The 24,884-nt window shown below is 46.0% G+C and overlaps 4 protein-coding genes across 5 annotated transcripts; 3 read left to right on the top strand and 1 right to left on the bottom strand.

Annotated features, from left to right (window-relative positions):
- The first annotated feature begins 4,927 nt into the window (after positions 1 to 4,927).
- On the top strand, positions 4,928 to 8,108 carry LOC123137652 (SNF1-related protein kinase regulatory subunit beta-1). Of its 2 annotated transcripts, none has more exons than XM_044557487.1 (4): positions 4,928 to 5,272; positions 6,958 to 7,142; positions 7,239 to 7,405; positions 7,518 to 8,108. In XM_044557487.1, the coding sequence occupies exons 1-4, from the start codon at positions 5,108 to 5,110 to the stop codon at positions 7,532 to 7,534; spliced, it is 534 nt and encodes a 177-aa protein (XP_044413422.1). In that variant the 5' UTR covers positions 4,928 to 5,107; the 3' UTR covers positions 7,535 to 8,108. The 2 variants fall into 2 exon arrangements, with proteins under 2 accessions (XP_044413422.1, XP_044413415.1); XM_044557480.1 differs by having other exon boundaries at positions 4,930 to 5,272; positions 7,239 to 7,401.
- Positions 8,109 to 9,822: 1,714 nt separating this feature from the next.
- On the top strand, positions 9,823 to 12,646 carry LOC123137677 (calmodulin-2). Its single transcript, XM_044557505.1, has 2 exons — positions 9,823 to 10,109; positions 11,969 to 12,646. The coding sequence occupies exons 1-2, from the start codon at positions 10,034 to 10,036 to the stop codon at positions 12,340 to 12,342; spliced, it is 450 nt and encodes a 149-aa protein (XP_044413440.1). The 5' UTR covers positions 9,823 to 10,033; the 3' UTR covers positions 12,343 to 12,646.
- Positions 12,647 to 13,190: 544 nt separating this feature from the next.
- On the top strand, positions 13,191 to 14,187 carry LOC123137668 (probable calcium-binding protein CML9). The gene has a single exon (XM_044557497.1). The coding sequence runs from the start codon at positions 13,411 to 13,413 to the stop codon at positions 13,861 to 13,863; it is 453 nt and encodes a 150-aa protein (XP_044413432.1). The 5' UTR covers positions 13,191 to 13,410; the 3' UTR covers positions 13,864 to 14,187.
- A 2,889-nt stretch (positions 14,188 to 17,076) lies between these two features.
- Positions 17,077 to 23,718, bottom strand: LOC123137644 (uncharacterized). Its single transcript, XM_044557469.1, has 4 exons — positions 23,541 to 23,718; positions 23,352 to 23,435; positions 20,522 to 22,719; positions 17,077 to 20,390 (listed from the first exon to the last, which is right to left on the bottom strand). The coding sequence occupies exons 3-4, from the start codon at positions 22,578 to 22,580 to the stop codon at positions 17,536 to 17,538; spliced, it is 4,914 nt and encodes a 1,637-aa protein (XP_044413404.1). The 5' UTR covers positions 22,581 to 22,719; positions 23,352 to 23,435; positions 23,541 to 23,718; the 3' UTR covers positions 17,077 to 17,535.
- Between the last annotated feature and the right edge of the window lie 1,166 nt (positions 23,719 to 24,884).

Here is a 24,884-nt window from a genome sequence, read left to right as displayed (position 1 = left end):
TGAGCACGACCATGGTGACTCGTGGCATGAAGACGATGACATCTATGTTGAAGGTGACGGTGATGAAGAAGAAAGCAATGACGTTGATATTAGTGGCGAGCCATTATTCATCGATGAGCTGACACAAAGAGCGGAAGCACAAAAGAAGAGGAAGAGCATTTGCACGGGTTCATATACACAAGATGAGGACAAGTTGATTTGCCAAGCTTGGATGGAGATTAGCCAAGATCCGAGAACCGGCGCGCAACAAAAAGGAAATTGTTTTTTGGACGAGAGTCCACAAAACATTCCATGAAAGGAAGTTTTTTGAGCCCTACCAATTTACAAGCAACCGTGGCATCAAATCGATTCAAAAAAGATGGTTGTTCATCCCGTGAGTGGTCTTGGCATTGGGGACTTGGTATGCTCTCCTCTTCCTAGCCCTTTCCTTGCTACGGCCATGAGATTTCGGCCCTACACATGTTTGCATGTTCACTTGTTGTTGATCATGTGGTGTAGGCATTTCAATCTTTGGAGGCATTCAAGGCCCGGCACAATGACAAGCCGTTCACTCTTACGCATTGTTGGACTATGATCAATAATTGACCAAAAGGTCAAGGACCAATACCGTGAACTTCAAAGGAAGAGAGGCTTGAAGACGGCCAAGTTCGCTGGAGGTGGAGATGGCCAGGCGTTGAAGAGGCCGAGGGGCAAGACCAACTCCAAGGTTGACGACATACGTGATGCCTCATCCATGGCATTGCATGACACTTTGCATGGCATGATGTTGCAAAAGGATGTGAGGGACGAGAAGAAGCGGCAAAGCAAGGACGAGCAAATGAAACAATACCTAGACCTTCAAAGGAAGAAGCTTGAGATGGAGGAGGCGGCCGAGAGAAAGAAGATCGACTTGGAGGACGCGGCCCGGCAGAGGCAGCTCGACATGGAGGAGGCGGCCCGGCAAAGGCAGCTCGACATCGAGGCCGACAACGTCAAGGCCAGGCAAAGGCAGCTCGACATCGAGGCCACCAATGCCGCCACCAAAGAGAAGGAGGTGGCCCTTGTGATCATGAGCGTGGACTTGTCGAAGATGAGCGAGAAGACGAGGGCCTGACTCGAGGCCAGGCAGAAGGAGATGCTCGACGCCGACAGCCTGAACTAGGTCGTCCGACCGGCCGTGGCCGTTCTTTTTTGAAGGCTGGCGTGGGTGCCGCCCGCCCGCTGGGCTGCTGGCTGTGTGCCGGCGAGAAAAACATTCATTTCGAAGGCCGGTTGTGTTGCCGGCCGCTGGCTGTGTTGTCGGCGATGACAACTATTTATTTTGGAGGCTGGCTGTGTTGCCGACCGCTGGCTGATGACGGCGATGGACGTGTAGGCCGCTGGCTTTGTTGCCAGCGTAATGAAGTGAGGCCGTGAACTAGGACTTGGCATTTGAAATGTTGCCTTTTTTTAATAGACGCGGACAGGATGAGGCAAACGGATGCGGCCGCGCGCTGGGCGCACGGCCACCGCAACCCAGGACACGTCCGGACACGGCCCTATTGCCTTACGCAAACGGACAGAATTCGGATAAAACGGATGTTCGTTTGGGGTCGGGCCGTGGACTTGGCCTTAGGTTCCCACCCAACCCATGGATATGGTCGTGCAGTCACATGCGTGGGCCCTCTGCCGACCAGTCCTCCCTAGCAGCGAGCATCATTGCCACCCAGAGCCGAGTGGGGCGGCCGCGGACTCTCCTCGTTGACGACGCCACGGCCGACTGCGTCTGTCTTCGGCTCGTTCCAAGTTTGCCTTCATTGCATCGTCGGCTCGTTCCAAGTTTGCCTTCATTGCATCGTCGGCTCGGTGCCATTGCCACGCAGAGGAGAGTGACCGGCGCCCAAATCATTTTCAAGCAATCTGTATACGGGGGCATCACCCTGCTTGCCGGCGCCACCACGTAGGTGTGCGTGACTAGCGCCACGCACAACACGATCGGCCTGCACACGACATCCACCATGACAGCCGCCAGCAGTTACCACCACCGGCCAAATCCAAACATTGTTCGGTGCGACAACATGCGGCCGTACGTGCAAGCTGCAGGATAAGGATCGAGATCGATCGATACCAGGCAGGCATGGGCTCCGCTGCGGTGCCACCACCTACCAGCACACGATGGCAGTCTGACACTACTGGCACGCGCCTGCTGCAGCTCCTGAACGCTGCGCCCAGCCCAGCCCCTCTCTTGTACAGAATCCGGGGGGCGCCACACACACACGCACACACGGGCACGCGCCGCAGAGGATCGACCCGATCGACCAAAACGGACCAAACAAAGCTTCAAAAGCGAGCTTGGATTGGGTTGGATAAGCACGGGCCTACCAATCCCCACCCACCCGCCTTGTCCTCTCCGGCCACTCGTCCATCAACGTCCGGTTTGTACTAATCATGACCGCCACTACATCCGATCGTTTTATTTATCATCTCGGTCTTTGCCTTCCCTTGTTGCTAACACAGAGGAATAAATTAATTAACAGTTTCTTCAGGAAGAAGATACAGTAAATAAACTTAGTTGACAGATCTCTCTTGCTCTATGCTGTCAAAGCACATGGTTTCCATTGTTAGGAGAGACCGATATTTTTTGCTTACATGATGGTTTGCGTCTGTGACACTTCATTCCCTTCTGCTCTGCATCGAGCGTCGCAATAATTATCCTCACACTGCTTTCCACATAAGCATTTTGGCACCATGCTCATTTTCATCGTGACTAAAGAGGCTTGTAGCTCGTGTGCATAGACAGAGACAAATCTTCTTTTGCATGCGTGCGAAATGCTCATTCTCTTTCGGCCGTGGCAGTGCTCGTGCGTGACCCATCTGTGTCATCGGCTTGAGCACGGTCACTACACCATAGCGAGCCACGTCTACTGTCGCATTGAGTCTGAACCTCCGAAAATATGCATTTTTCGTTGTCTGAACGTGAAAATATTTTCTTTAAAAAAAATTCAATCTATCCATCATCAATCATGGCAGTACAATGAACGCCAAAAATAATAAAATTACACGTAAATGCGTAGACCACCTAGTGACGACAACAAGCACTGAAGCGAGTCAAAAGTGCGTCGACGTCATCGCCTTCCCTCGTCGGAACCGGACAAAACTTGTTGTAGTACATAGTCAGAAAGTCGTCATGCTAATGCCCCATAGAACCAGCATACCAGAACAACAATCGGCGCTGATAAAGAGTAGATAGACCTGAAGGATCCAACCTGAAGACACATGAACATAGAGAACGACGACCGAAACCGAGCAGATCCACCGGAGACACACCTCCACATGCCCACGGACCATGCTAGATGCACCACCGAGACGGGAGTTAGGTAGGGAGAACCTTATTTCCACCGAGACTGTGTAATGCCGAGTCACCAGGATATGCCAACTAAGCCTAGGGCTAGCAGTTCTAAAAAATAAGGTCGGCTCATCTCTCTCTCTCTTTCTTTCTCTCTCTCTCTCTCTCTCTCTCTCTCTCTCTCTCTCTCTCTCTCTCTCTTTCTCTCTCTCTCTCCCTCTCTCTCATTTCACCGCCCCCCGACCCCGACCACCTCACCCACACAGCAACAATCGTCCCCTGACTTTGTTCGCCACCAGTGACCAACGAGCGGGCGTTGCACCTGTACCTCCCTTGTGTGGTTGGAGGGTCGTTGTCACCCGCACTGCCTATGTGTCATCTAGATGTCGACGTAGCGTGTCAAAGCAAGCTGTTGCAGCCAACCCACCGTTGGTAGGCGGCGCCCCCTCTGCGCTTCCTTGTAGAAAGTCGACGTTTGGCACTCCCCGCCCATGTCCTGAAAGTACGGTCAGGGCATGCACCACCGTGTTGGGCACATGGAAGCTGTCGTGAATGGAGCTAGCAAAATGCCATCATCTGCTACATTGAGGTGGCGCCAAAGGTAAAGGTGACATGGCTACACTGACAAGGTAGTCAACGTGGTCAAAACCGCTTGACTGTGTGAAACCCGGAGGAGGGTAATTCCCGAACCGTGTGGTTAGTTTGGGGTGTGGATCGACCAATTTTGAAGTTTAGGGTTGAATATTAAACCGAGTGGTTAGTTCAAGATTGTATGTGAACTTTTCTCTTTTGACTTCTCAACTACACGACCACTTATCCAAATACATGCTTAGGAAGGCATCATTAGACTATCGCATTAGTTATAGTCGATGCGGCACATTATGCGGTCGGGATGACCTGAACCTTCAGATCCAACACTGGAGAGACGACGGCATGACACACGAGAGACGGTGGCATGCAGGGCGCATGTCGCGCCATCTTATCCTCCCCTTCTTTCAGCGAAGCTACACATTTACATTTCATTAATTCTTATCCATTAGAAAGATGTATTTATTTTCGTTGCTATCCAAACACTAAAATCTTTGACAGAAACATCACCTATTCCCAAATGTTGACTTCTTACACCACCTAGCACGTCACCACACCAACGCATGCATTAGTTATAGCCCATGCCGCCCATCTATGCAGTCGGGATGACCCAGACTACCAGATGCAACGGCGAAGATAAATCGAGGGATAATGGCCCTGACGCATGAGAGGCGGCGGCATGCAAGGCACGTATTGCACATTGCGCCATCTTTCCTCCCCTTCGTCCGCCGAAGCCACACGTTTACATTTCATTAACTCTTATTCATTATAAACATTGATTTTCTTTTGGTCGCTATCCAAACATGAAGATCTTTGACAGAAAACATTGCCGAGTCACAAATGTTGACTTCTTACACTGCCCTTGATCCAAAACCCATTAGCGAAAACGTTTACCGCTATACCTGTGCGGTCGGGATGACCCGAACCGCCAGATCTAACCGTCAAGGAAAATCGGGGATGATTCACGTGGCGCGCAAGGGAAGACGGCGTGCGGGGCACGTGCGTTGCCATCCTATATGTCCTTCCCCCCTTCCTCCGGCGAAGCGGCCGGTGGCTGCCTCAGAGTCCGCTGAACTCAGAGCGCGCGCGCGATCTCCAGAGCCCGCTGGTTTCGCCCTCGGCTACTTGCTCGGGGCGGCGTTAGAGGGACGGCGGTGCTGCCTGGCGGGGTGGTGCGGGAGGGAGTGAGCAGCTGCGGGCAGCGGCGATCTGGGCATGGGGAACGCGAGCGCCAGGGCGGTGGAGAACGGCCACGCGGCGGCGCCGATGGAGCAGGTGGCCGTGGGCCCCGTCGGCGGGAGCTCCGCCGAGGCCGCGGCGCCGCCGGACGCCGTGATGCGGGAGCTCCCTCCTCCGGTCCCCTACGTCTTCGCGCCGCAGGTGATGATGATTTTTTCCTGCCCGAAATGGTAAAGAGGGAAACCCTCATCTGGCGTTCTTGATGTTTTCTTTTCTTCCGTCATATGGTTGTTGCTATCAAGTGTTAGCACTGGGTCCTGTTCCGTTCCTCATTGGCGATCAAAATTACTAAATTAGTTTATTTTTGACTGGTAAAATTACTAAATTAGTTACTTGCGCCGGAGTTGCTTCTTTCTGTTGAGACTGTTTTTCTCGATTATTTTAGCATTAATTGTGAAGTTATTCCTTTTAAATTCTGTTAATTGTTCTTAGCTGTTGCTTCAGTCATTAAATTCAACCGGTGTTTAAACTTGAAATGACAACTGGAGTTGTAAGGATGGCCAATGGCACAAGTTTTAACTTAGAGATCCACGGTTTAAATGCAACTTGTAGTTTGGTCCTGGTATTCTTAAAGAGTAGGCTGTTGTTTATGATATAGCTAGAACATGTATGTGGAAGAAAATAGTTTTGACGAAGACGCGCTGGTAGATTTCGTTTGGTTGCACCTGGATTCTGCAAATGGATTTGGTTTGGTGCAGTGGGCAAGTTGGTCATCCTTTCGCACATTCTGCATAGCATTAGTTACTAGATAGTATCTTTAATTTTCCTCGAACATTACGCGGTCTGTGACAAACCGTTACAACCTGATCTTATTTTCTGGATTCTGCAAATGGATTTGGTTTGGTGCAGTGGCCAAGTTGGTCCACCTTTCACACATGGTGCATAGCACTAGTTACTACTCCCTCCGTACCAAAATACTTGTAGTTGGGGAAAACTAGTACAAGTTCCCCCAACTACAAGTATTTCGGTACTGAGGTAGTAGATAACATCTTTAAATTTCCTCGAACATTGCGCTGTATGTGACAAACCGTTACAACCTGATATTCTTTTCTGGGCAGTTCTTCTTATTTGTTTAAACTATATCGTGTGCTAAGCGGTTTGCACAACATCTTAGAGCAATTCTTGTACTCTTGGTCTTGATACTGGGATAAACACCATTCAAGAAAATGTATGTGGGGCATCAATGCATCATGCTCAACACATGTGTTTCATGATTGGAACTATAAGTGGAAATGGAATCCATGAACAAACTGATAGCAAGCACTTTATTCAGTACTGCTTAAATGTGATCGAGACGTTCAATAGTACAATGTGATATGTATTACCATCATATTTGGTGTTGAATTTCAAATACAATGATTTATGGTGGTGCTTTCATTGTTGATTCACTTACCCTTCTGAATATTGTCTTTGATGCTGTCTGGCCCAATATGATTCTTGCCTTAAAATAGGAGTATATTTTGCACATTAGCACCTTATTTGATCAGCAACAGTTCATACTCCGTGAGAAAATGGAGCATTTGGCCCCTGTATTACTGTATTAAGCTACTCTGGAACATTGTAATCCTTTCGCTGTATGGAAACCATGTGCTTTATTGACCTTTCAGATAATACTGTGAGATATGTGCATTGGTTCATGCTTTAGGTTATTCTAAAGTCTGTGGTTCATTACAAGTTGGAAACTATTACCTTTGGCCATCTTTCCTAGGATGTTGCTAACTCGTTTTTTTTGGGGCGGGGGGGGGGGGGGGGGGGGGGGTGTCAGCTCACATGTATGAACATTATTGATGGTCCTGCTTGCACTGACAGTTAACTGCACCTGACAGGTTCCAGTAGCTCCGCTGCAGATACCGAATGAATTTTCACCTGTTTTTAACCATTCATGGATGAATGGTTCGGATGAATCCACCAACAATAACCCCCCGGAGATTGAAATTCCAACTTTAATTACATGGAGTCAAGGAGGAAACGAGGTGTTTGTGGAAGGATCATGGGATAACTGGACATCAAGGTTTACCCTTTACCTGATGTGTTATTCGAATGTTCTATCCAATTCTGAAAACGACATGCTAAAATACCAAATAAATATCCATATGAGTACTTTCAGGAAGGTGTTAGAGAGGTCTGGGAAAGATCACGCTGTGTTGTTGGTTCTGCCATCTGGAATATATCATTACAGGATGATTGTTGATGGGGTGCCGAGATATGTGTCCGAACTACCTCATGTGACTGATGAAAGAGGGCAGGTGGCCAACCTCCTTGATGTCCATGTCAGTAAGGATTATATCTGTCTGTCTATTTCAGCATTTTGCTCCGGCCTTGTCCAAAATGATATTCCAGAATGTAGGTTCTTGATTTTATCTGAAAGCATCTCTGTTTTGGTCAGGAGTATATCCCAGATAGTCTTGACAGCGTGGCGGAGTTCGACGCGCCCCCATCGCCTGAGCAGTGACATCGTCTTCAATTTTTTCCTCTTTTCTTTTCTGAATGAACTTGGGCAGTGACAAAATAAACTGTATACCAAAAAAAGGAACATTTCTTAGAGAGAGACAAAATGAAAAAAAAAAGGGTCTGAACGGATGATACTTTGCTGTTCTGACAAGAAACAAGCTGCTTTGGACAAAGCTCCGGTTCTCCAAGCAATCAGAGGCCAGATTTTGTCTTCTACATGGTATTAAGAGGTCAGTTTTTTCTTTTTTGAGACAAATTTAGATGTCAGATAGTCTTCACTCAGCTGATCTCTCCGCGAAATAAGCCCACGGGCCTTTTCATCGCGAGACGCGAAAATGCCCGTATGCTTGCTCCTGTGATGTGAGCGATGGACTGGTGTCTGATCTGACGGTGACGGAGCAGTGACCTGGTCCGGCTTGCTACCTCCATCGCCTTGACTCGTCCGCCTCTTCCCTCCTCGCAAGGCTTGAGATAAATACCGATCACATCGTCCCATTTAGTACGGCGACTTTGTTGTGACTTTGAAGAGGAAAAACAACAGACCACAATGAGTTGATTTATTATGTCAGTCTCCGGCAAGAGAAAAAGAAGAAAATGAACAGGAAAAAATTGAAGAATGAAAAGGGGAAACTAATTAATTCTAGACGGGAGCAAATTCGTAGTATCTAACGAGTCACAACATTTCAAACCAATACTCATTGAATAGACAAATTATACACTGGAAAAGTGCATCGCAAGCCCTAGTGCATCAAATACTTTCCCTACATCAATGAAACATGTAAGAGCATCTACAGCTGAATATAACAAATATGACCCCTTAAACACCCGCGGACGCGACCGGTGCCTGTCCGTTTTGAGCCCCTATTTATCTATCCGCGCATCCATAGTCCTCAATTTTTTTTTCATATGTCTGATCACTTGCACGTGATTGATGGAGATGAAGAGAGAGAAACAAAAAATGAATAAAGAAAAAGAAAATATGGTCTAAGGTGGGGCCGCGTCATATGTGGCGGAATGCCCAGGCGCGTCCGCGAGCCCACATATCCTCCCCATATTTGATATGGATATGAGGGTTCGGGACAGCCATGGCGTACATGGATAATATGAGGGATCCGGTTAGGTCATGTTTTTCCTTCTCTCTCCTATCCGGTCACTGTCAGGGCGCATCCGCGGGCTTACGAGGGATGGTTTGAGACGTCCGACTGTAGATGCTCTAATCTTGCTAGTTGTTCGGTTAACGGAGCTCCATTACGTGCAACTAGACCCGGGCATGGGCAGCCTGGCCTAGATAGATTGGTCGGGTTCGGCTCAGCTTTTCCGCCCCGAAAGCATGAAAAAAGCCCAAACATGGCATAAATGACTACTTTATTAGAAATATTAGTATATTATATCATTTAAATATTATGAAATTATCATTTTAATTTTGAAAGTGCGTTGTTTATGTGCTTCGGACTAGGTCGGACTCGGGATTGGGATTTTGAGGTTGGGCTTTGTAAAGCCCGGCCTGAACTAGCCCGGTCCGGTGGATGCACAGGTTATGTGCGACATGGCGCTGAAACGAAAGAGAGCATAATTGTAAATTGTTTCGAGTAACGAAAACCAACAAGAAGATAAGAAAAGATTTATAGTCCCTCCGACCCATATTACCTGTCGCTGATTTAGTACAACATTGTACTAAACAATATGGGCCAAAGGGGCGAACCAACCTGTGGTTGAATGGTTAGATGGACTGTGATATCCTCAACCCACCAGGGTTTAAATCCTGGTGCTCGAATTTATTTCTGGATTTATTTCAGGGTTCAAAAAAGAAAATATGGGCCGAAGGAAGTATTTTCCTCTATAGTTATTGGCATATATGTTCCACTTGATTATACTTTCAAAATATTTATACATGTGCCTTTCTGTGTGCTTTTTTTCCTTTGCAGCACACTTGTCGTTCTCTTTTCCTTGGCTCTCTATGTCCTTTGGGATGCTTCATACACCATAACACTTTTCATCATTGTTGATATGATAAATAATAGGGACAATCTTTCATGGCTGTCATGTATCAACTCTCATCATGGCGGCCACCGCTCTCAACTCTCATTGTTAAGTCTTTATTAACATGGAAACCTCATAACTCAATGGAGCCTAAAGTATAGAATCCTAAAATCCACACAAAAATATAAACATGGAAACCATCGTGCACAATCGAGTATGAATGGAACCGTAGATTGCCAAGGATCCAAGGAAGGAAAAAGGAAGGGGGAAAAGAAAAGGAAAGGGGAACCGGATACAAAACCGGCGGTTCGAGCAAACCTTCCCCCTCGTTAATCGCTAGCGGTCTATAAAACCCAGCCCACGGACGGGGGGCACGGACAGGAACGCCAACCACCGCGCCCCGTTTATTCCCCTCCGGCGCAGCCGCCCCCGTGTCCTGTGCGCACCTTCTCGAAGCCTCCTCCCTCCCTCATGGCGGACCAGCTGACCGACGAGCAGATCGCCGAGTTCAAGGAGGCCTTCAGCCTCTTCGACAAGGATGGCGACGGTAACCCCCTTTCCCCTCTCTCCCCTGTCTCCCGCGGCCGGCCGGATCGGGCGCCGCCCGGGCTCGATCCGGCCGAATTGGGTTTTGTCTGGGGGCGCTGTGGGCAGGGCTCTAGATCCGGTCGGTGATGCCTGGGTTGCGTGGCCTTTTCAGGCCTTTGCTGTTGCTCTAGGCCTGCGCGGGATGGATGCTTGCATCTGATGGGGTCGTTTGCTCGCGGCGGGCTGCGGGCGGATTGCTCTGTTAAGGTGGATTTCCGACTTGTAGGATTTCGGGGTGCTGTGGTAGGAACAACTCGGGGGCGGCAGCTACTGGTTGCATCTAGGAGCTAGGGTTTAGAGCTGTAGAGTGTTTTGGAATTTCTAGTGGCAGAGATGAGAATTAGGTTGTTGTCATGAAGTGGTGTGAAGAAAGGGTCAAGTTATCTAGGTCAACGAGCTTCTGTTTGGTTACAATTGTGGAAAACCAACGAGTGGACTAGATGGAGAATTGGAGGTTGATCTGGCTGTGATGTACCAGTAGAATGTCAAGGATTTAGTCAGGATTTTTCATTGAAAAGACTTATTGGTGACAGTACCAGCATGATCTAGCTTCTGATGATAGCCTAGAAGTTGGAGATCTAGTCTTCACTGTGTAGTCTAAGACCAACACTTGATTTGTAGACTCCTCTTTTCCTAGTGTCGTAGCTCATTTCTGCATCATTTAATAGTTATTTCCTTGCTTGGCACATTAAAGGACTATGTTTCAGCATGTCTTTAGATGCAAGTTGGTCTGGTCTGTGATCTGTGTCATATCTAATCGTATACATGATGACTTGTAGAATTGTAGGTTGACTTTTGATTTCATATGTTAAATGGACAGCAAGAACTACATTTTGTTTACTTGATAGGATACAATCCAAATATGCTAAGGCTCCGTTCGCTGCAAAGGTTAAGAAAACTGTGGGAAACTGAAAAACAGAGGAACGTCCTGGGAATCGGCTGGTAAAACTCTAGATTAGAAGTCTGCAGGAAAGCTGAGAAGATGTGTTCGGTAAAGCAAAGGAAGGCAAAGGTATCTGTAGGTCCCACTAGTACAAAGCATGGTCGGTCTATTTTCTCATCCACTCTCCATCTGGCAGTGGTGGGGTCACACAAAGCAAGGCAATGGTGGTGCATGCAGGTCCAGCTAAGATTTCCTGTACTTTGCCTCGTGCTTCCGCCCCAAAAAAGAGCTTGCACCGGATGTTTTCTTTCCTGTAAAACTGGAGGCTACAGCAACTTTCCTTTGGATCTTGAGGAGCTCATTCCTGCACACCGAACGCAGTTTGGGAGAACTTTCCTTCATTTTTTTATTCCTGCAAGTTTTCCTTTAAAATTCCTTTGCACCGAACGGAGCCTAAACCTAAGCACTGCTTTCTTAAGGCTTCTGCCTGGCGGTCCATCATTTCTTCAGCTGATGCATGATTCATAAATTGATTTCTAGAATTCAGTATGTTGAAATGACACTCTAGGAAAGCGTCTGGCAAGTTAACCTATCTTATTGTTCCCTTCACGTTACCCAGCCGGCCTATAATATTTAATCCTTACTGCTTATCCTGCATACAGTTCTTGTTTAAAGCCATGTTTGTTTACGATTCCCAGCTGTTCCAACTTGCAGCTCATTATAGTAACAATATATAGGTGCGTGTAAGTGGCCAACATGCTGATTGGAGGTATTATGACATATCATGTGTTGTTAGGACAATAAGAACAACTTAGTCGCACATTGGGTATTTTATATGCGGCGAACAGACCAATCTAAAATCCCTAGTAAACTCACTCTTATTTTATTTCGTAGCGCTAGATAACAAATGCTTGTTGATGCTGAATTTCCTGCAGGTTGCATCACCACCAAGGAGCTCGGAACCGTGATGCGGTCCCTCGGGCAGAACCCCACGGAGGCGGAGCTGCAGGACATGATCAACGAGGTTGACGCGGACGGCAACGGCACCATCGACTTCCCGGAGTTCCTGAACCTGATGGCGAGGAAGATGAAGGACACTGACTCGGAGGAGGAGCTCAAGGAGGCGTTCCGCGTGTTTGACAAGGACCAGAACGGCTTCATCTCGGCGGCGGAGCTGCGCCACGTGATGACCAACCTCGGGGAGAAGCTGACGGACGAGGAGGTGGACGAGATGATCCGGGAGGCGGACGTGGACGGCGACGGCCAGATCAACTACGAGGAGTTCGTCAAGGTCATGATGGCCAAGTGAGGTGGCGGGACAGGGGGTGTCCTCCCACGAAATAAGCTTAAAATTTGCTCTCAAGTGGATTGGAATGGAATGCCAGACAGACTCGCAAGGTTGTATTTTGTGCTATGTTTTTTAAGTACTGTTGCCTGTTGGGTAGCTGGTCGGGTTATCTTGTAGCGGTGTAGTCGTGGGGAGCAGCATCGGATTTACCTGGTTTCTAGTCTTATCATGGAATTTAGGGGCTTTGTGCAAATCTCGGTTTTGCCCTGCGGTTTGCTTGTATGCTTGCTCCAAAATGCTGGCCGGAAGTACATTTTGTGGATTCCATTTGGCATGCTTGGTGGTAGACTGGTAGTGATCTCTGAACTGCGCTGGTGCAAATTCGTCTTGTAGATGTTGGACGACGAAACAGAACTACAGCGAATCCAACAGCTGCATTGTCGGAATCTAAGGCCTGGTTCCCAGCTTTCCCATAAGTCGCCTCCCTCATTCACTGAGGCTGCTGAGGAGAGACAGCTTATTTTTTAAGCCGGTCAAAAGAACTGCTCTTGATGCCGCGATTCCCTGCTGTACTCTGTGGGTATTTGCAAGTTGTACCATATCTTATGATTGAACGAAACCAAATGTGGTGGATGGCACGTCGCTCTTGTGTGGCAACAATATGGCATGGAAGTAGTAATAATGCTATGCCTATGATGATCAATTGTTGGGGACATGGCTGGTTGGTGCCAGCTCGTTGAGCTATTATTTTTCCCTTTTCAACATGTCCGTTGTTTTTATCAAAGCATAAGCCATTGCTATTTTTATCATAAATAAAACTGCTGAAATGGCAGAGTTCAACATTGGTGTCATCTGTCATGTGCAGCGACCGTCAGACTAGGCGCTGAAAACTGAACTGCGATTTGCTTCGGTGAATAACAAGAGAGGGAAAGTTGTCATTGCTAATCTTTTTGACCTGTCAAAAGAAAAGAAAAGCGACCTTCGCTAAGTTGCTTCATCATGACCAACAGCCCGGACAGCAATTAGGCCATTTCCTTCCCAAATCCCCTCTCCCTTCAGCAAGTCAGCTCTCTCTGGTCTCTGCCCGCCATGGCGGCCAAGCTGACCAAGGAGCAGTCGGACGAGTGCAAGGAGGTGTTCGACCTGTTCGACGGCGACGAGGACGGCCGCATCGCCGCCGGCGAGCTGGTCACGGCGCTCCGCTCGCTGGGCCAGAACGTGGACGAGGACGAGGCGCGGGGCTTCCTCGAGGACGCGGGCGCGGGCGGCGCCGGCGCCGTCGACCTCCCCACGTTCCTGGCCGTCGCGGCGCGCAAGGCTAACGCCGGCGTGTCGGCCAAGGGCCTGGCCCAGTGCCTGGACGCGTTCGACGACGACGGGAGCGGGGTCATCCCCGCGGAGCAGCTGCGGCAGGTGATGCTCACCCACGGCGACCGGCTCACGGAGGAGGAGGCCGACGAGCTGGTCCGCAAGGCCGACCCCCGCGGCGAGGGCCGCGTCCAGTGCAAGGAGCTCGTCAAGGTGCTCATGAACAACAAGTGATCCACGAGCTTCGCTGATCTGATGCATTGATCGATCGGCCGATCTGGGGACTGGTGGGCTGTTGTCCGGTGAGGAAATGGTGCCATGTTTCTTGATTTGGTGATGCACTCCTACTGGTTTTGCTGTAATATTGGATTCGATGCGAATGCTCTGCGTACGCGAAGTTCTTCTGGCTGCAATATGTATACTGCCTTTATTGCGTTGTGTGTATGCATACACAAATTGCTTTAACGACGATTTTGCACATGTATCAAAGACATTGCCGGCGCAAATCCAGTGCGCTGCTTCCTTGGTTTGGTTAATGAAATCGGTTGGATTTGAAAATGGATATTTTTCATACCCCGCCGTTTCAATTTACTTTGAAAATCAGCAGAGTACTTAGCATGCTTTTTTACGGATTTACTTTGCATATTAGTATTGTCTTAAGTTAAACTTCATAAATTTTAAAACAAATTATAGAAAAAATTATCGACATCTATAATACCAAATCAGCACCATTAGATCCGTCATTGAATACAATTTCGCATCATATTATATGGAGAAAGAGGTAATACTACATGCATGCATGCATGATGGGTGAATGGACGGATAAAACATACAATTAACAAGAGGGAGGAAGTATCTTCCAAGGCGAACTTCACTTCATTTTTTGTGGAAATTACAAACATCATTTGGCAGGCCTTCGCTGGAGGGGGTACCTTATATTGAGGCTAGACTAGAAGTGGTGAATCGCCGGCTTCTTCATCGGCCAGAGAATGCGCATGGTATGTGTTGAGCTAGTTGATCCCCCCCACCCCATTTGTTCCAGAAGGGATGGTGGGGTTTGGTGTGGACACCGAAGGTAGTAGTTGCATCAAGAAATCTCTCACTCTTCCGATGTGTGGACGGCGCTGACGATCCGGGTTGACACACATGAGCCCGATCTCCAACACACTTTTGAGTTCCCCGTCAAATTGGGCCCTTAGCCCTTTGTCAGCTGCACAGAGAGTTGTATTGTTCGCTTGACATTTTAGGACCTTCTTGATAAGGCTGTTCTTGCCACTAGTCTGCATGGTCGGTTTTTCACTGCAGACAATCTCGAGCAACATGACGCCTAAGTTGTACACATCAGACTGCCCACATGTCTTTCCGGTCTCAAAATATGTTGGGCGTTGTATGATCGGAGTCCCAGTTATATTCATCGTCGTGCTTGGGGTTTGGGTATGGTTGACTTGTTTCACCAGCCCAAAGTCAGACAGTTTAGCATTGAAGTCTGTGTCTAGCATATTACAATACCTGGCTTGATATCTCTATGCACGATGGACTTGCGATATCCGATGTGGAGGTATGCAAGACCGGAGGCAATTCCAATTAGAAGGTTGCACCCGAAACACAAAACACATAGTCTCTGCTAGATAAGACACCCCTTGAAGTCAAGCTATATTTACTAGGAGATTCACTCGGAGATAAGATACCACTTGGCGTGCTCTAAGAACACCAGAAGTGACCCCTGGATCCCCGCAAGGGATAACCTCCAGTTAGTTTTTTTTAGTCTAGGAACCTCCCGTTTTTTTTAGCAACTCTCGGAACCTCCGGTTAGTTGCTCTCAGCCATATCATTCCCTGCCGCGGTCAGCGTCACCGTCATCGTCTCAGTCGTCAAGGCAGAGCTGGCCCCCGGTCACGCAGGGCCTAGGCCTGGGGCAGCTCCTATTCGACGCTTAGGTCGCCGCAAAGCGACCACGCGCGTACCCCCCCCCCCCCACACACACACACACACTCCCCGCTGTGCATAAGTGGGTCGGCCGAAGTAGATCATGTTTGGTTTTGGGTTTTATTCTCCCTTTTCATTTTTCTCCTTTTTTGCTTTCCTTTTTGTTTTAACATTTTTCAATTATTATTTTCTTTTCCTTTTTCTTTTTCTGTCTTTCTCTCATTTTCATGAACTTTTATTTAAATCATGAATATTTTTGTTCATCGATATAAAAATATGTTCATCCAATTCAAAAAATGTCATGATGAAATTCAAAAATTGTTCACCATAATTTTAGAAAATGTTCATCAAATTCAAAAAAATGTTCATCCATTTTTTAATAAGTTCAACCGATTTCAAAGAAATGTTCTTGAATTGAGAATTTGTTCATTAAGTTCAAAAAAATAAAAAATGTTCATCTAATTCAAAAACGTTTTTGAAATTAAAAAAATTCAACATAATTTATAAAAAAATTCATCCATTTTCAAAAAATGTTCTTGAATTGAGAGTTTATCCTCAAATTTTGAAAATGTTCATCAAGTTCAAAATTTGTTCATCTAATAATTGTGTTATTAATTTTAAAATTCATGAATTTTTTTTTCAAATTCGTGAACATTATTCGAATTCAAGGACATTTTTTGGCTGTACGAACTTTTTCAATATTTCTTTGATTTTTTTTTAATTTTGGAACTTAGTTGAAACCTCGAATTATTTGAGCAAGAAAAATGGAATAAAAAAGAAAAACGAAAAAAGACGCTCATGGGCCGACCAAATGGGCGCGCGAGTGCAGCGGGGTGTGCGCGGGCGTCGGCAACCCGGCGCATGCTGCGCCAAATAGAGTTCAGCACAGCCAAGGAGTTCTCCAGGCCCGGGGCCAGTTTGATTTGAGCCCAGCACAGCCCATCCCAAGCAAAAAAAAGACCCGAACCACACGTATGCTGTGTCCAGAACACACGCTGGCGCCGGCGCCGCCGTCACCCACCCTCCGGTCTCCATCTCTCCCGGCCTTCCCCCGCGGCCCCCGCCCTCCTGCGCCTGCTGACTGGCTGCTCCGCCCCGACCCCCTACTGCCGAGCCGAGTTTCCTTTCAAGGCTCCGCCCCGGCCAGCGGCCGGCTCGCCGTGCTGCACAGCCGCAGCGCAGAGCGGCAGAGCCCCGGAGTGTGCTGTGGCTGTCGCCTGTCGCCGACTCGCCGTGCCGTTGTGCTGCCGCCTCTCTGCTGCGCCCACGATTGGTTAATTTTTCTGCCACATTGATGCATTTGATTAGCCCCTGTCTTTCCTCTGCATTTGAACGTTGTATTGAACTAGTGGAACTGAACTGAAAATAATTGATGGATTTGATCAGTGTATGTACTCAAATTGATTCGTTTTTGTGTTAATTTTATTTCATGTTGTAGAACTAGGGAATGTTATGATGTGTTTTTGAGTAGCTACAAGTGACCACATTTTCCCATGTTACTGAATTTATTTGTTTCTGGCCCGGCATCTCTTCATTCCTGGCTCTGCCATTCACTCGACGCAGCCCGCCGGAACTCGCCGCCGCCACCAGGGTTGTGACTCACATTCAACGCGCCATCCACTCCGCCCTCGTGTGAATCAACTTCAATGTGCCGGTACTAGAACCACATCCTTTTTTTTTTGCTTCAATGCATCTTTCTCTACTGTTCGACGTGCGTGAGTTCGCACGCAACCTCGAATTGTTGACCCATAATCCAGTATGAGTGATGAGACAGAAACACAAATTTAAGCAAATAGATGGTAATACAAGAGATTAACCAAAGCACATATCCGCGGTTGAGAGTCTTGGCATCGGTTGCGCTGCCACCGTGCTCTAGAACACTAGCTTATTAATGGCCGGAACAGCAGAACGGCCAATTTTGACATAACATTATTTACTACAGTCTACATAGAACAGTACTGCACTGCTACAGATAGGCATTCAGAAGATCTCCTTGTACACTATGTTTTTCGCCTTTCCTGTGCTTGCGTGTTCTTCGTCGTCAGTGATCAGGATCTTCAGGCCATGCCTGTTTGTCACTCGGGAGACTGCCACATAGAGTTGGCCATGAGTAAAAACTTGCCTGGGCAAGTAGAGGCCGACCTTGTTCAAAGATTGTCCCTGGCTCTTGTTGATTGTCATCGCGAAGCACACGGAGAGAGGATATTGCTTTCTTTTTAGAACAAATGGCCATTTAGGCTCGAATGGCAACATGATGATCTGAGGGATGCACACCTTAGTACCGACGTGTGCTCCAGTTATGATCTGCGCTTCGATGACTCTTTCTCCAAGTTTTGTGATTATCATTCTAGTACCGTTGCACAGCCCTGCACTTTGATTGATGTTGCGAAGAAGCATCACTGGCAGACCAACTTTGAGCTCAAGTAGATGTTTTGGACATCCCGGGTGCTTTAACTTGTTTAGAAACTCTGTAGTATACAACAATTCCATTTCATGGCTGTAATTCATCGATGTGCTCACACTGTCATGGCTCAGGTACGTCACTTTGTCACCTTGGATTTGACTCATAATATACTCATTGATCTCATTGACTGTCTCGTTCAATGGACACAGTATCGCCCTTTCTTCCAGGAACTCGTGTTTGCAGAGATTGTCTTGCAGGTCAGGATAGGTACTTTGGATGATTTTTGTTTTTGGATCATCTCTATTTTCTAGCAGCAGGTCACTGGGGATACTTAGATAGTCCTTTTTATCTAGTAAACATGTGTCTCCATTGCCAATCTGTAGTATCCACTCCGCAAATTCCGCAGTCTTCTGCTGCTCTGCTTGATCACTGGATAGAGATTTGAGCCGCATATTTTTTGTCAGATTAAATACCTCGAAATATTGCCAGAGGTATGAACATTTGATTGATGCATCTATAACGTGCTCTCGTCCTCCTTTTGGCACAACAGGGAGGATTTGTCGGAAGTCCCCTCCAAGAACAACCGTCATGCCGCCAAAGGGCTTGGCACAACTATTGTCATTTGTGAACCTCAGCACGTCCCTTAGGCTCTTGTCAAGTGCCTCAAAGCATTGTTTGTTTGCCATTGGAGCTTCGTCCCACAGTATTAGTGACGTCCTCGTTAATAAATCCGCCACATCTGAACCTTGTTTGATGTAGCATGTTGATTGATCTGTCAGATTGATTGGAATACTGAACGTTGAGTGTGCTGTTCTACCTCCTTGAAGCAGAAGTGCTGCGACGCCAGAAGATGCAACTGCAAGTACGATTTTCCCCTCTGATCTTAGCCTTGTTGTGATAGCTTTCCAAAGGTATGTCTTACCTGTCCCACCATGGCCATCTACAAATATTATTCTCCCTAATGATTGATCAGCTGATTCTATTATTGCATCAAAGGCCTTCTTCTGATCAAAATTTAGATTCTTTAGTATTTGCACGTGCTCACTCTTCAATTTGTCTTTGTCATAGTTCATTTCTTCATTTATAAGCCTTTTCTCAATTTCATGTAACTCGGGCATATTTGGTAGCTCTATGCCAGGGTATTCCTTTAGTGATTTTCCAGCTTGTCCCATTTGCTTCTCAATTTCCATTAAACTGCATTCCCTTTTATGTGAAGGACTGAAGGGGGCTGGAAAGTTCATGATCCAGCTTGGTGTATGCTGTATGTCTTTAGAGAGTACCTCCCAGTTGTATTCCCATAACATCCTTGGGTCAGTAACCTCACAGTGGCACAGTATAGTTGCAAACAATTGTCGTAGTTGCACCCCAGATGCCCAGTTGGATGCTTCCTTGATGCATTCAATCCACTCATTGTCATCGTTCAGAAATCCTAGCGCACGACATGCTGATTTGTATGACGAGTGCACAATTCCCTTGACTGTCCTGATGTCTTCAAATGTCATGCAACCCTTCGCAGTGTTGAGGAGAACTCTAAGATAGTACCTTTCTCCACTTGCAGGATGTGCATTGTAGATCCTGCCAATTTTCTTTCCTCCTCTTCTCCGTGTCCACTTCTTTTCTGTATGATTCCATGTCCATTTTGTAGGAAACTCTGAATATGTTAATTCTCTGGCATCTTCATGCTTTTTGTTCGTCTCCATCCACTCGGTAAACATAGTGACACCTGATCTTGGGTGTCTAATGATTTCATCTAGGTTTCTGGAGTCAGGAAAAATTACTAGTTGCTTGTTCTCCTGGTGAAACGTTAGCCTCTCAACAGATGGTTCTTGGTATTGCAGAGGGAATGTGAATATTCGCCAGCATGCTTCAGTCGCTGTTATGTATCTACATCTTAGGTACATTTTAATCTCATCATCAGTCTTTGATGGTACTTTTTCTTGAACCAGTGCTGTTGCTTGGTCATCTCCTTTGTGTATGTCCTTAAAGAGGTACTTGATTGACATGCATTTATTACACCACTCCACATTTATGTGCGCTTGGAATTTCACCAGCAGATCTTTGTTGTATGGTACAACAAAACCATTGTTCATTTTGACTCCTCCCTTATCTATTTGTCGCCCATTGTCTCGTCTCTTGTATCGTGGGAAATGGTCTTTATCTATGATCGTCTCTTCAGAAAATATTTTTGGAAAGCGCTTGGTGCACATATATTTCTCCATGCACGGGGACTTTGGATTTGCCTCTCCACACGGTCCGTGCATCATAAAATTCTTGACAGCTTTGAATGTTTCTGGATCCTTGTCATTGTCCGGGATCTCAGCGCATATTATTTCATCAATTTGTGAGGGCTGACTTTTTTGTCCGTTTTCAAGGAAAATTAGAATATGGGCATGTGGGAGTCCTCTCTTTTGAAATTCTATTGTGTAGACGGCTGCATTTTTAAAATTTGTGTTACTAAATGACTGGCCATGAAAAAAAAATGCAAGCATCTGATACTGATAAAGTAATAAGTGATGATTCACGAATTCTTTTTTTTGCAGGAAATGATTTACAAATACTTACTTGCTTTAGTCTTTCCAAAATGCTGTTTTCTGCTAATATCAGACATTAGCTCTTTCAGTTTTATCATGAACACTCGAACTACAATATCAGGACGTTCTGCTGGCTTCTGGTTCCCAGCTTCATTTAGCATCAACCGAATCTCTGGCCAATTAGGGTTGCATGTGAATGTTATGAACAATTGGGGTTGTCCAGCCCAACGGCATATTGCCATCATATCTTGGTAGTTTTGCTCTTTGTTTCGAGGACTTCCTGTAAAACTTGCTGGGAGTACTATTCTCCTGCCTACTTGTTCTGTCCGTGTGTCTCCTTTTCTGAATGCATCCTGTAGTCCGTCATAAAGTTCCGTTCGTAAAATTCCTTGATTTTCTCTGATCCAGTGGAGCCTATTATGTTCGATGCATGTGAAGACATCAACCACAAACTGCATTGACAGATTTCCACACGTTAGCATTAACATCGACTGACCTGGGCGCTGTTGGAGGTGATATGCATAGTATTCCAGCATGCTGATGTATTTCTTGTTACTTAAACCTTTCCTTTTGTTGTATTTTATTCCAAGTCTATAACCATCTTCTCCATATGGGAAGAGCAACGGGTATTGCATGGCCATGAATTTTGGATGAATTTCTGATATCCTTTTAGGTTTCTTATCTTTGTACTCAAGAACAATGTCACGTCCATATCTTTGGGTTGGATCTTTGACTATCAACGCGGCAACTTCTGATGTTGATGGCATGTTGTGTTGCCTCCCATCTTGATCCCTATCGCCTAGTAACCTTAGAGTCAAGTTATTGTAGTCATTTTCTTTAAATCTATCTCTTGCCATCCGGAACGATTGTGCCAATGTGTTATTCTTGTCGAGCATGGTTAGTAGGCCACTGACAATTTTTTCATCTAGTAAGGCATCACGTTTACCAGACCTTGATGCTTCCATCCTATTCTGGATCTCATTCTTTGTGTCATAGATATACAACTGTTGAAAACGAGGCTTATTTCCTTCTTCAGGTAGCAGGGTTCCTATCTGGTGGCGGTTCTGACCATTCAGTCGGAAAACATAAGGTCCACGCCCTTTGTTTATTTTCTTATCCAAAGTTCCCCCCATTGATGTGAACGCAAACATGGAATTGTAAGACCTAATGTTTTTTCGGTAGTTTGCTGATATTTTCCCTCCACCCCTTGTCAATAAACTTGTAAGGTAAGGCGGTGGTTCTTTAAATGGCGGCAAGATAATCTTCCCTTGCTTGCAGCATTGTCCAAAGGATGGTTGTCTGCTACTGGAAGATTGTAGTTTTTCCCCATGCCACATAAGTGCATGGCAGTGTTGGCAGATGCATGTTGGCCCCCCAAAGTTCCATATCTTACTGGCATTAGAATTGTCAACCCTGTCTATTTCTCCATTGTTGGTTCTGGCACGTTTTCTGCTCTTGTTAAGTTGAATTTGTGCTTTCCTCTTCATCCGTGCCGTTCTTGTTAATTCGTCCTGGCGTCTTAGTTTCATCATCTGGTCAGCCATTATTGCGCTGTTTACAGCTGATGATTCCATGACTTGTGCTGGTTGATAATTTGATTTTGCCCTGAACGTGTGGCAACGTTGGCAAGTGCATAATTTTTGCAATCTCCAGCCCAGTATTTGTTGTTTTCTTATAGCTGCCTCCTCAAAATTCCATATCTTACTACCAGTATTTGTGTTGAATTGCTCCTTCAACACAAGTTTCCTCTTCATCCTTGCTGTTCTTGCTAATTCATTTTCTTGTCTTTGTTTGGTAATTTGCTTCACAGTTACTGCACTGTGTACAGTTGATGGTTCCTTGAGTTGCAATGGTTGATGATTTGAATTTCCTCGTAACACCTTGCAAATTCGGCACATGCACATGCATGGTTCCTTGAGTTGCAATGGTTGATGATTTGTACGCAAGTTCCAAAAAGGTATTTGTTGATCTGTATAGCTGATGGCAGGTAGGGCATCTCTTCCTTTGCCTTTTCCCATCAGGTCTGTATCTGTTACACTTAGTGGCCTCTTGCGCTGATGTTCTCGCTCTTCCATTTTTCTCTTGCTCATCAGATTAGTTCTGTAGCGATGCTTGATTTTATTTATCTTCCTGCTCTTTCTGCTTCTGAGTTCGGGTCATACACTCTTCCCCCTTCAAGATTTCTTTTGACTGGCTTTAATTGTTTTGGCCCCGATGGGCATTATTTTCCTGCACACACGTGAGAAAAACATCATGCACAACAGATCTTTTAGGCTGGAGAAAAATTCCACAACTCTTACGAATAGCACGAGTCAAATTCAGTACTTGCAGAAAAAATTGTGATCACATAGCATAAGAGACTTGGTGGCTGTTTGGAAAGAAACAAAAGCTGTCTTGATCTAGTATTATTTTGTTAGCAAACCAAGTTAGGGCCCGCAGAAGTTGACAACAGCTCAAAACAGTGCTGAAATATGGTTATAAATGTTCAAATTAGACCCATGTTATTACCTAGTACGTGAGCTAAGGCAATCATGTTTCTTTCTTTCTACTTTACGATAGGGCAAAGCTTTGGTGATATACATGTGGCCGGGTATCATAGTGTAGAACAGTAGAAGAACCAAGTTTTTTTTTTTTTTTTTTGCAAGGAAGCCTAACTTCAAAATCAACTGTTTTCCACTTGATTCTTGATTCTGGAGGAAAGATAAACAACGGTGATTTAGCAGTGCATTCATTGTCTTGCTTCAGAGCAACCCAAAACTGTGATCAAGTGAAATATTTGGCTAGCATAGCAATGTATATACTCATGTCAGTTGCATCAACCATCTAGAGGAAACTTGAGTTATGTGTTGTTGAGACACTACCTTCAACTGACTAGCTTCAACTGTTCCCAGTTTTCTCCTCTGCATGAAGCTGCATTGCTCTGAAAGCTAGAAGAGATTGTCCGACTGAAACACAAAGAGCAAGATGAGTCCATGAAAGGAACACGGCCGTGGATCCTAAAAGAGGGATAGGAAATGAAGCACAAGATCCTCTGCACCTGCCCTACCTACCTGGCCTTCTTCTCTGCAGCGCAGCCGGCCGTTGAATCGCTCCTTGAACACAAGTTTCCTGACCATCAGTTAAACTCTGAACTGATTTGACGCTGCTGTTGATGCATCCATCCTTCCCAGAGCTCACTCAAGGCAGTGACCCACCCCAGGTGTGTACTGGAAGGTGGCGATCTAGCAGAGCGGCGGAGGCCGGAGAGAGGTCTGTGTCTAGTGGAGCGGCAGCTGCCCCCTGTAACTGATGTACTCTTCTACAGTCTGATCCCGTGACTATGTGCTGAAGAAAAAGACACCTAAAACTGCAGAATCTGCTTCAGTCTCTTCTCACCAGGATATCATGGACATGACTCTGAACCCCTTTGGATTCCTTTGGCGCTGCGTGCGTGCGTGCGTGTGCAGTACAGTACAGTATCAGATTCCCACTCCAGCAGCAGCACGCCAGGTCAAGTCTTGCCCATGCCCCACGCCTTTTTATGCAATTTACGTTTTTGTTATGTTTCCATTTCATTTTGAGGTTTTGGCCAGCCAAATTGAATGAATATATGTCTCTTCACATAGTGATGTGCATGTAATATAATGTACTCCCTCTGTAAACTAATATAAGAGCGTTTAGATAACTAAACTAGTGATCTAAAAACTCTTATATTAGTTTACGGAGGGAGTATTTATTTTCTTCTTCTGAACTGTAAAAACACACCTTGATAAGCTGACGTTAATTATTCCGTGTTTTGTTTTTTTGCAGGAACAGTAAACCACTGGGGGAACGGGCATGAGCAAACCAACTCCTTGCTGACCGTCCAAAATCATGACCAAAATGATGGTAATGCCAATTTTAGTCGCAAACATCCAACTCCAGGTCCCGTGATCAACCTACCAATCAATCGCAACTTTCGCATTGCAAAGCTGGGAGATGCATTGCTGCGATTCCTATTAACAAAACAGACAACTAAACTAACCTTAATGTAAGTACACGGCGAAGCAGAGAGCGCACATAACATTCTCTGCGTAAAAATGTAGCCACCAACAGCCCAAAACGCCACGAAATAAGGCTGAAAGACAGGATTTCTCACACATACCATCTACTCTAGCACAGAGTGGAACACACCTTCAACAAGGTCTTTTGGACTTGAAATTTTTTCCACATTACATGAACATATTCACATGTGTAAGAACTTCTTAATAGTCTATGTTTTTATTAATACTTGATTTTGTAATACAAAATATAGCTTTCTATACTAGATCTTTTCTCAAAGACTTCATTTCATATTACCTCCGTCACAAATTAGGTGTCTTAGTTTGTTTAGATATGAATGTACTCTAGATACATTCGTATCTAAATAAATCTAA

Source organism: Triticum aestivum, chromosome 1B, assembly GCF_018294505.1.
Source record: "Triticum aestivum cultivar Chinese Spring chromosome 1B, IWGSC CS RefSeq v2.1, whole genome shotgun sequence".
Lineage (NCBI taxonomy): Eukaryota > Viridiplantae > Streptophyta > Magnoliopsida > Poales > Poaceae > Triticum > Triticum aestivum.
The sequence above is the reverse complement of the archived record's forward strand: the minus strand, read 5'-3'. Positions and strand labels throughout refer to the sequence as shown.